Source organism: Vitis vinifera, chromosome 15 (assembly GCF_030704535.1).
Source record: "Vitis vinifera cultivar Pinot Noir 40024 chromosome 15, ASM3070453v1".
In the NCBI taxonomy this organism is placed as follows: Eukaryota; Viridiplantae; Streptophyta; class Magnoliopsida; order Vitales; family Vitaceae; genus Vitis; species Vitis vinifera.
Window position 1 is genome coordinate 23440400 of NC_081819.1, and position 11399 is coordinate 23451798.

Genomic DNA, 11399 nt, shown 5'->3' on the forward strand with positions numbered 1-11399 from the left:
GAGTGTATGGGCCGTTCTTTAAAGAAGATAGAGAGATTCTTTGGGAAGAGCTAGGGGCTATAAGGGGCATCTGGGATGACCCATGGTGCTTAGGGGGCAATTTCAATGTTACCCTATCCCAAAGGGAAAAGAGCAATCAGGGGAGGCTGACTGGCGACATGAGAAGATTTGCTCAGGTTGTTGACGAGCTAGAGCTCTTGGATCTTCCTATGCAAGGGGGGTGTCTTCTTAGAGTGGAGGCAGGAACAATCAATCTTGGGCTAGACTGGACCGCTTTCTAGTGACCCAAGAATGGCTTGACTATTTTAGTGGGGTTGTCCAGAGTAAGTTACCCAGACCCACCTCTAATCACTTCCCCATCTTGCTGAAAGGTGGCGGGATCAGACGGGGCCCTTCCCTGTTTAGGTTTGAAAATATGTGGCTCAAAGTTGATGGGTTCAAGGAGCTTCTTCGGGGTTGGTGGTAGGAGGTGGAGGGGAGAGGAAGGGCTAGCTTTAGATTGGCTACAAAGATGAAGGTCTTGAAGGAAAAAATCAAAGGCTGGAACAGGGACGTGTTTGGAAGGTTGGAAGTTAATAAAAACTTAGCACTTCAACAAGTAGAATTTTGGGATGGGGTGGAGAGTGAAAGGAGCCTGACTGAAGGAGAGACGAAGTTGAAAAGAGAAGCTAAGGAAGTCTTTAAAAAGTGGGTGTTTTTAGAAGAAACGCACTGGAGACAAGTGTCAAGGGAGCTGTGGCTTAAGGAAGGGGATAAGAACACAGGGTTCTTTCACCGGATGGCTAATGCCCATAGAAGAAATAACTCCATGGAAAAGATTAAGATCAATGGGAGGTGGCTCGAGAAGGAGCAGGAGGTGAGAGAGAGGGTTGTGAATGCTTTTCAGCAGCTGTTTTCAGAGGAGCCAGCTTGGAAAGCTGATATTGAGGGGTTGAATCTTCAAAGGTTAAACCATATTGAAGCTGAAGGCTTGGAGCAGCCCTTAACTGAGGAAGAGATCCATGATGCTTTGATGGGAATGAATGGAGATAAGGCTCCAGGCCTGGATGGGTTCACAGTAGCCTTTTGGCAATCTTGTTGGGACTTCGTGAAGGAGGAGATTGTGGAACTGTACAAGGAGTTTTTTTTATGAGAAGTCCTTTGCTAAGAGTCTCAATTCTACCTTCCTAGTCCTCATTCCCAAGAAAGAGGGGGTTGATGACCCTGGGGACTTCTGGCCCATCAGTCTACTAGGGGGATTGTATAAGCTCTTGGCCAAAGTGTTGGCCAATAGGCTAAAGAAGGTTTTAGACAAAGTGGTCTCTACGGACCAAAATGCTTTTGTGAAGGGAAGACAGATTTTAGATGCCTCACTCATAGCCAATGAGGTGATTGACTTCTGGCATAAACATAAAGAGAAAGGGTTGATTTGTAAACTGGATATTGAAAAAGCCTATGATAGCATTAATTGGAAGTTCCTCATGAAAGTCTTGCACAAGATGGGTTTTGGAGCTCATTGGATGGAGTGGATCTGGTGGTGTATTTCAACTGCAAATTTTTCTATTCTGGTTAATGGGATGCCAGCAGGTTATTTTTCCAATTCCAGGGAGTTACGCCAAGAAGATCCACTCTCTCCCTACCTTTTTGTGTTGGGTATAGAAGTGCTAAGTATGCTTTTAAGAAAGGCTGTTGATGGGGGATTCATTTCCGATTGTAGTCTTCGAGGGAGGGGGGGGGGGGGGGGGGGAATGGAGATGAATGTGCCTCATTAACTATTTGCTTATGACACTATTATTTTCTGCGAAGCAAGGCAAGATCACCTTACCTCTCTAAGCTGGATTTTGGCATGGTTTGAGGTAGCCTCTGGTCTTAAAATAAATCTAGCTAAAAGTGAAGTAATTCCGGTTAGGGAGGTTGAAGACATCAACGAATTGGTTGTGGAGTTAGGGTGTAGAGTGGGGGCCCTTCCTATTGTTTATTTGGGGCTGCCCCTTGGAATCAATCACAAGGCCACGACTATGTGGGATGAGGTGGAAGAAAGAATGAGAAGAAGACTAGCCCTTTGGAAAAAACAATATTTGTCAAAGGGCGGGAGAATTACCCTCATTAAGAGCACTTTGGCCAGTATACCTATTTACCAATTGTCTCTCTTTCGAATGCCCAAGCTAGTTGCAAAAAGGCTCAAAAAATTACAAAGGGATTTTCTTTGGGGAGGGGGAAGCTTGGAAAGAAAAATCCACTTAATCAATTGAGAGGTGGTGTGCACCCAAAAGGAGAAAAGGGGTCTAGGCATTCGAAAAATTGATCTCCTGAATAAGGCCTTGTTGGGCAAATGGATTTGGAAATTTGCCTTTGAAAAAGAAATCCTTTGGAAGAAGGTGATCGGGGTGAAGTATGGCTATGAGGGTTTTGGTTGGAGAACTAATGAGGCTTGCGAAACGTTTGAAGTGGGGGTTTGGAAGGAAATCTTGAAGGAGTCGAATTGGTGTTGGGATAATATAGAGTTCAAGGTGGGAGAGGGGACCAAGGTCAATTTCTGGACTGATCAGTGGTGCGGTAATGAGGCGTTGTCCCAAACTTTTCCCCAGTTGTTTGCCTTGGCGGCCCAAAGGAACGCCTCGGTTAATGAGATGTGGGATTCTAGCCTTGGCCAAAAAGGTTGGAATATAAGATTTTCTAAAAACTCTAACGATTGGGAGTTGGACTCTATAGGAGAGTTGTTTCATATGTTGAGGGACTTGAGGATTTCTCCTGAAGAGGACTCAGTGATATGGAAAGGAGGGGGTCACGGTCATTTTCGGATTAGAGATGCTTACAAGCTGCTGATAGTCCCTAGTGACATCACCTTTACGAAAAAGAGTATTTGGGTGGACAAGGTCCCAACCAAAGTTGTTTTTTTTTGCTTGGGAGGCTACTTGGGAGAAGGTCCTAACTTTGGATAAGCTTCAAAGACGAGGTTGGCATCTTCCAAATTGTTGTTTTTTGTGTGGTTGTGAAGAGGAAAATGTAAATCATATTCTTTTACACTGTATAGTAGTCAGGGCTCTCTGAGAGATTGTCCTTGCCTTGTTTGGGGCTAATTGGTTGTTCCCAAAGACAATCAAAGAGATGCTACTTAGTTGGAGGGGCCCTTTTGTGAGGAAAAAGAGGAAAAAGTTTTGGAATTCCATTCTGTTGTGTATTTTTTGGACGGTTTGGAAGGAAAGAAATATATTAGCCTTTAAGGGGGGCTCTCTAGCTATTCAGAAATTGAAAAATTCTTTTGTTTGTAACTTGTGGAGTTGGGCTAAGGTGTATATAGGAGAGGAGTCCTCTTCGCTTTTAGGTTTTTTGGAATGGCTTGCCGTTCCTTAAGGGGTGGTGAGTGTTTTGTTCATGTGTTTTTGCTTAGGCTGCTATGTATACTTCCTGTATGCTTTGTGGTTTTCTGTCCCCTAATATATTTGCGCTCGTTTATAAAAAAAAAAACAAATAATAGAATGGATTACAAAGTTCTGAACCATACTCAGGAAACAAAAAACTAAATGTTAAGAAAATTTATTTTTTCATGTTTGGATATCATGAAAAAAGGTGAAGAAATTTATTTTTTTTTTACAAAAGAGGAAAATCCCTCCCATTTTTTTTTATAAGTAAAAAAAAGTATTGTAGTAAAAAAGTATGCACAATGTATACATATACAAAAACCTAATAAAGACGACAATGCATAAAAAACGACCGCACCTTACGTAGAGCCTAACAAATCCGCAAAATTTAACAAATAAGTGACATTATCCCTCGTATACACTCTAACCTAATCCCAAAATATGTACAAAAAAGAGCTTTTGATTGTTTAATCTGAACTTTACTTGTCCTTAAAGGCTCTCCTATTCCTTTATTTCAAAATAGACTAAAAATTGCAAAGCGAGGCAACTTTTCAAGCCTTTTTCCTCTTTTCGTCAATCGAGCGATTATTCCAACTTAAGAGCACCCCTCTCACAAATAAATGCATCACTCACTGAACTTGAAAAAGAGCAAAGACCTACTGTCACAATAAGCTTGCTTTCAAACAATGCAACAAAACATGATCTCCCATTTCCTTTGCTACCTTACACATGTAGCATCTGTTTGGCAACCTCCAACCCCTCCTACTAAGCTGGTCTTGAGTCAATATTCTAACCCAAGTTGCCTCCCAAGCAAAAAAACTAGCTCTTACAAGGGCCCAGGAGTTCTACACTGTATTGTGCAGGAAAGACTCAAAGCTCCTACTTGTTAGAGAGAAGTAATAAGATCGAATGGAAAGAATTCCATTCTTAGTTCCCATCCATACCATGTCGTCAATAGTACCCGAAGCAATGGAGTAGTTATGCAACCTCCCAAACAAAGAATCAACATACTCCAACTCCTAATCATTGAAATGTCTAATAAACCTTGGACTCCAACTACCCTCATCCCAAACATCTTCCGCCCAAGCATCCTTAGAGATAGCGATAGAATAAAGGCTTGGAAAAGCATCCCTCAAAGGTGTTTCCCTACACCACCTATCACCCCAGAACTTCATCCTGATCCTTGAATCGACCTTGAGCCTTGCATTAGCTTTGAAAACATCCCATCCATTTCTAATCGCCTTCCAAACTCTGACACCAAACCTCCCTCTCAACTCCTTTGTGCACCATGCCCCCTCTTGCACCCCATACTTACCAATTATTACCCATTTCCAAAGAGGATCCCTTTTCTTCACAAATCTCCAAGACCATTTTCCCAACAGGGCCTTATTAAAGAGAGAAAGATTCCCATTTTCCTTGGATAAAAATGAGAAAAGTTTTAGAGAAAATGCATTCCATGATAATTTAATTTTCTTTCCTTCATAGACCACCTAAGAAGAGAAAAATTTTATAAATTTTATTTACCTTTTTCATTTCTTATATTTTTCCTCTCCATGTTTTTCACTCAAACCTTCTGGAACCAAATATAGCCTAAAGCAACAAGCTCCAGGCCCCTATTTCAATTCATTCCTGTTACATGAGAATGAGATAATGCATGATAGGAGATAAAAGAGATTCTCATAAATTGAATTCCATAAAAATGGTTATTTTCATATGTTTCACGACTGTAGAATTTGTTTACAACAATAGCACACAGAACAGAAGTAATGGCTGTTTTTCTGGAAGCATTTCCTGGATTTATTTTTCCTCAGTACCCAACACAATCAAACAAAATAATCAGGTTTTGGAATCCATCTTATACCCCAATGGGCAACAAGCTATCATGCATTAAACAACAATTTACGGAAAGAACATCTAAAATCAAGAACTGGCCTGACTTTCCAGTGTGAGCTGAACACCTACTCTCAAGGAAGTAGGTGAGATATGAAGTGTCTGAATCAGTTCAGTTATATCCATGGATATGTCAACTGGGGACTTAACGCCACGGTCAACCTGAAAATTGAAGATTACTGTCACTAATAGCTATCAGTTACCCAAAACAAACAACATATTATTAGTTGGACAAGAAAAAGGGTTCATAGGTTTACCAAATATGAAAAAGAAGAAAGCATATCAATTGAAATTTATCGAAGCCAGCATCTAAGGTGATACTCATCCAAGAGAATGACCTGGCAGTTAAATGCCCAGGATTGGCTGAGGAGCCAAGCAGGCCGTTCTTTGGACATAAAACCAACATAGGATCAATTTAAACCTACAGCAAAACAAAAATTTAATGGGATTCAGGCAAAAGTCCACATACTGATGATGCAGACACTGGTTTGATTAATGAGGTGTCATATCCTCTAACATCTGCTACAGTCTCAGCTATTTGAGCTCGGGAAACCCTGTCTGGTCCACCAGCATTGAGGATCAACTTCATTTGCTTACCCTCTGGACCAAGCACCATGAACACCAGCAGTGTTAGTGTAGACGTTAAAACACACAGGAAAATGAAAAATAGGTAACAATAGAGACATTTCAAAGCACTTTAATTTGGAGAAAAGAAAAATCATTTACCCAATGGAAATGAGGAAGAACAAGATATTTAAGTATTACGTCATTCCAAGTAAGAGTTAATATTCATGCTCATGCATACTAGGGTGATATCATTTTACATAAAGGTAATCTAGGGAATGCTTTTCTGTTGGAAAAAAAAAATGAGAGTACATGAGATAAAATATGAGATAACACCAAAAGATGACGATGATGATGATGATGATAACAATCTTAGCAAAAGTCAAAGGCACCGACTCAGTTTTGCTCATTTAATATAAAGCTTTTGCACAAGAAAAGACCATGTGACTTCAGAATGCCTCAAGAGGGCTCTCTTGTATATCAGAAAAATGGGTAGTTTTAATTTTCTTTTAGCAATGGATGCATTCAATTTTAACTAATAATAAGAACCAAAAGAAAGATATGGTTGAAAGTGATCATCTTTTAGATCAATACCAATACAACTGCATATTTCAAATAAGTATGAATAGTAGAAACTTCACACCTGCTATCCATCCGGTTGTTAAAGCTAGTATGATAGCCACCACATCTTTGACATAAACTGGGCAGCGAAACTCATCATAAAAGAAGTCCATCTTATCCCCCCTAGAGAGGACACCATCAATCCACTGCACCAGTAGGCATGGATCAGATCATTGGATTAAGGTCAATAATAATATATCCAATTTATTAAGATTGCTGTCGGCCACCAAAGAGAAATAAATAATTCAATTCTGTTATCCACAGCATTTTACACACGACCTTGCCAAGAAGAAGCTAATAGCATATGATGAGCATCTCGTTTTCTAGAATGAGGAAAAAGTGAAGGAAAATAAAAAATAGATTTAAAATTAACAAATTATTTTTACATGCTTGTTCAAACTCATTTAACTTATTTTTTCTTTACTATATAAATATTAAACAATTTAAAAATGCCTAAGTTTTTAACTAATTTTATTTATATTTGATTTTCTTTCATATTTGCCATGGTAAACCAAACATGGAAAAATCATTTTCGGCCATGTTCAGTTCCCAAAAATTACTAAGGAAAGAAAAAAAAGATGCTAATGAAAAAGGTTTTTTCATGTTTCGTTTCACTATGGAAATGTGAAAGAGAATCAAATATAATTAAAATTATTTAGATATTTATGCATTTTAAAATTATTAAATCTTTATATAATGGAGGAAAAAAAGTGAAATGAGTTTAAAAAAACATATAAAATAATTTATTGACTTTAAACCCATTTTTTATTTTTCTCCACTTTTTCTTTCCTTCCACTTTTCCTCTCTATTTTCTTCCCCTCACATTTTCCCTCAAATTTTCCAGGAACCAAACATTACCTTTGTATTTTTTTTTTCCTTTCCTAACTACTTTATGGGAACCAAACATAACATGTGTAAAAGAGATCATGTACATGAAATGAACAGATCAATTTCAAATCCTACATAAAATAAATTGAATGGTTTAATTTCCAAGTGGTAGCCCAACATCCCCTACAATCCATAGAAATGAGAATTCTCATTCTGGAAATTACTAATTATGCCATTTTTAAGACAAATTCTCACTGTGAAAATGAACTATCTTTCTCACACTTTTTGTTTCCATTTTTTGGTGGATAAGTTCTGAAAGTTTTGTTGAAATAATGGTTTAGTGCATAAAATTTCATAAGTTTCCATATCAGGCCCTAAATATAATAGGAAACATAGTATTAAAAAGAGATAGTAAAGGATTACAACCGGTCTCAGTTTATAATTCAGCCAAGATAGAAAACCTATGGCAGTCTCTACTGACTCAATAAAAAAACTAGAAGATCTTACAAAAGTACAATATGAGACAAGCTTGTGCACCTGAATTGGAAGTGACTTCGGAACAGGTGATATAGCCTGTGGCCCAATGATGATGCTGCTTCTCAAAATTGCATAATTTGAGAAATTTGTGGAAATAAACTGCTCTGCTGCCACTTTTGATTTTCCATAAACATTCACAGGAACTGTTTCATCCTCTTCTTTGTAGAAGGACTTTACCCCTTCATAAACTGGATGGTCAGCCATATCAGTGTCTATCTAACTATGATATGAGGAAAGCACAGATAACATTATTAAGCAACATGAATCAAATGATCTTGCTAATCTTAGATCAAGTTAAATGGGTAGTTCTCACAGATTTAGACACATTTTAAAGATTTTATCCATTTTGGCAAGATTGGGATGATTTGAGAATATTTGAAAATTTTGTGATTCAGGAATCGAGTTTCTTTGGCTACAAGAATATTTTAATTTTAGCAATTCAGTAAAGTTGGGCATCTTTTAGGTTTCAGGCTCATTATAAAAAGGCAAATGGTTTACATATCGAGGTAGTTTTGCACTTTGCATTGATTTGAGTTGAGAAAAAAAGTAATTTTCATTATCTTTTTTTATTTCAGAATTGATCTTGCATTGCATCAATAGAAAGTTTGAAATAAGAAAACCAACATATGATATATGATTCTGTTCTAACTTTCTAGCAAAGTGGAAAAAAAAAAGTACAATGAATATAGATGACTGGAACTGCAATAACAGTACTTGAATCCAGAATTCCCTCATGAAGGTTTCAGTTGGGTTGATTAATCCTAAAAACCAGAAAATGCTCAATGTTTAAGAATAAGAAGCACAGTTGGTTTTATTTCATGGACCAAGCCATTCTACATAGTTGGTTGTTTGCCCAAAGAAAAACCACTGAATATAGAAGCTCAAATTTCTATCCATACTTGTTTCAGCACTGGAAGTAAAAGAATCCAAATGAGAACAAGATGGAAAAAAGACAAGATGATTTACCATAATGACAAAACCCAGTGTATGGTAGAGCATAGGAAGGCCAAGTAGAATAGAAGTGCTGGTGGTATAGACATCTTTGTTATAACCTCAAGGGCTTCAACCATTTTAGGTAACTAGTTACATGACAGAAAGAAACTTGAGATGGCTTGTGCAAGTCAAATTAGATGGAAGAGGAATCCCAGATTTTAAGAGATAGATTCACATTCTCCAAAACTTGGGCCTTTCCCCCATCATAAGCTGGACAACAGACTTCTCTAATCTAAGCCTTGCTCATTAGCTGACGATTTGAAAAGTTGCTAGTTTATGGCCTAGTTTGGATTGACTTTTGAGAAGTTGAAAGCTCTTTTTTAAGCTCAATAAGAGCTTCTACGCTAGTTTTGCTAATTTTGTTCAAATAACTCATGACTTCAAAAAGAGCTTCATATGGAAGTTAGGAAAATTCAATTTTAGCTTATATTTTTTACAATATCAATCTTACTCTTTAAAAAAACTGGAACTTAAGCTTCAGCTTCAGCTTCGGCTTCAACTTCTAACTAGAGCAAAACACAAGAAGCTATCCCAAAGAGGCTCATATTAGCATTTATAAGCTACCCGCACTAGATACAAGAACTGGGTTTGGCATGGCTTACCTTGATCAGTTGATAGATGAATAAGAAGAGTATTACTCTCTTCAAAGCTCAATAACCACTTTACAAGAGAAGAAGGAACATTAATGGACATAGCAGCAGCGGGATCCATCTCACAGGATCGTGGTACGGATATTGCGGCACAATTCACGACTACATGAGGCTGGCATTTAAAAAACAAATATGTAAACATGTCAGCACCATACAAGTGAAATATGATGCCTATTTAGGTAATCTTCCTTTTCCCATGTTTTTTCCTTTGATTTCCCGGACTCAGAACATCGTATCAAATCTAAGATCCAAATGTAGAAAAAGGAGAGAAATTTTCTCAAATACTCAAATATATCTATAATGAGAGATTAAAAGAATGAGTTATAAAGCAGCTCCGAATTCTCAAAAGCCCAAATCCTTCCTCAGAAAATTAAATGCACCTCAAGAAATTTTCCCGTGAGGTAGAATTTTGCTATTGACCAAAGTAAGCGCACAAGGTAATGATCTGTTTGGTTGCAGATAAAATAAAACTTTAAAATTTTCCATACCAGAGAAAACTAAGACCCACTCAAGAGAGCCTATTACGACTACCCCATGGTGAAAAGTGAAAACCAAAAGCGCACAAAAGAAAAGATTCAACATTTCCAGTTTCTTCTCTTCAAGCCCGGGAAACTATGGTACTGCCCTCACCAAACGGAAGCCTAATTACCTTTCCATTTCCCCATATTTTCACAGCAACCAAACGGAACATGCGAAAACTAGATATGTACCTTTTCTCCTCACACTACATAAATAAACAAACCAAACAACCCCAAGGAGACACACAAAACATAAAATGAAGTACTCAAAATTTCATCTCTTCCCATATTTTCACATCGACTAAACATAACATCTAATTAATTAAAGTTGCACATTCTGCAAAACCCAATAAAGCTTCGTTAAAAAAAACCATAGTTAACACACATAATTTTCAGTTGCTTCCACATTTTCTGGTAACCCAAACGGACCTGGCCAAATGAGCGTGAGATGGCTTCGAACCCTTCCCCAGACTGTAAATTAACATGAAAAGCCCGCGAGTGAGGAATGGCATGTACCAAGGGCTGAGGAGGAGTGGAGTGGTGGGTAAAGGCCAAATCGAACGGATGGCCTTGGATCTCTGAAAAACCTTGTAGGAGATGCTGACCCAAATAGCCAGTGCCTCCCACCACCAACACTCTCTTCTTGCTCATTTTGCTGTCTCCTCAGAATGGCGGTGAGAAAGTTGAACTCTACTGCAGTTGGGTCAGAAATCTTCTACAATTGGAGATTGATAGAGGTTTTTTTGTTATTTTGGGGAAAAAAAATCTTTCATTTAAGGCTAAAGAAATTAAGTTGTCTATATATTGAAAAATATTTTTAATGATTTTGAGGATAATTTACACCACTTCAAATACTTTTATAAATTTGAAGGTGAGATACATTTTTTTTTTTTTTTTTTTTTGTGTTCATAGAATTGATTAGAAAAAAATTGAAAAGATTGTTTAATTTTTTTCTTTATTTGAATGCTCAAGTCGAATAGGTAAAAAAAATCAATTTGAATTTTTATTAGATTATTTAAAAAAAATTAAAACTTTTAACTTCGTGACTTAATTTATATTGATCTCAAATATTTTTATTAAAATAATTTAATATCATAATTTAAAATTAAAAATAAATTTAAATATTAATTAATTTAATTAAAAATAACTTTAAATATTAGGTGAAAATAATTAATTTATTTTTATTAAAATTTAAAATTCTGTTTAAAAAAAAATAGAGATGGATATAAATTAAGTCATCAATTTAAATCATTATTGATTTACCATGCATTTTCTCTCTTTTCTATTTTTAGAAAATCCTTTATTTGTAATTACCATGCTGACTTTCATGAAAAACTATGACAGGATATGTGTAAAAGAAAATTTTTGTTTACCACATAAAAAATGAATTAAATTATACGATTTTTGCTCACAGTAATAAGGTACAGGGTCTTACTCACTAGTCTTCTAACACAAAT

At 36.8% G+C, this 11399-nt stretch overlaps 1 protein-coding gene across 2 annotated transcripts; it reads right to left on the reverse strand.

Moving 5' to 3' along the window:
• Window positions 1-5015: 5015 nt before the first annotated feature.
• On the reverse strand, window positions 5016-10783 carry LOC100246496 (uncharacterized). 2 transcript variants are annotated; one of them, XM_010663423.3, is made up of 7 exons: window positions 10372-10783; window positions 9377-9536; window positions 7782-7969; window positions 6439-6562; window positions 5701-5831; window positions 5489-5616; window positions 5016-5393 (listed from the first exon to the last, which is right to left on the reverse strand). In XM_010663423.3, the coding sequence occupies exons 1-7, from the start codon at window positions 10591-10593 to the stop codon at window positions 5348-5350; spliced, it is 999 nt and encodes a 332-aa protein (XP_010661725.1). In that variant the 5' UTR covers window positions 10594-10783; the 3' UTR covers window positions 5016-5347. The 2 variants fall into 2 exon arrangements, with proteins under 2 accessions (XP_010661725.1, XP_002266457.1); XM_002266421.5 differs by lacking the exon at window positions 5489-5616 and having other exon boundaries at window positions 10372-10727.
• Window positions 10784-11399: the final 616 nt, after the last annotated feature.

Coding starts and splice junctions, on each gene's coding strand:
- LOC100246496 (XM_010663423.3), bottom strand. CDS start 10,593: ATGAGCAAGAAGAGAGTGTTGGTGGTGGGAGGCACTGGCTATTTGGGT. Junction 9,537..10,371: donor TCTCACGCTCATTTGGCCAG/GTCCGTTTGGGT, acceptor TTTAAATGCCAG/CCTCATGTAGTCGTGAATTG. Junction 6,563..7,781: donor CGAAGTCACTTCCAATTCAG/GTGCACAAGCTT, acceptor CTACTGGTGCAG/TGGATTGATGGTGTCCTCTC.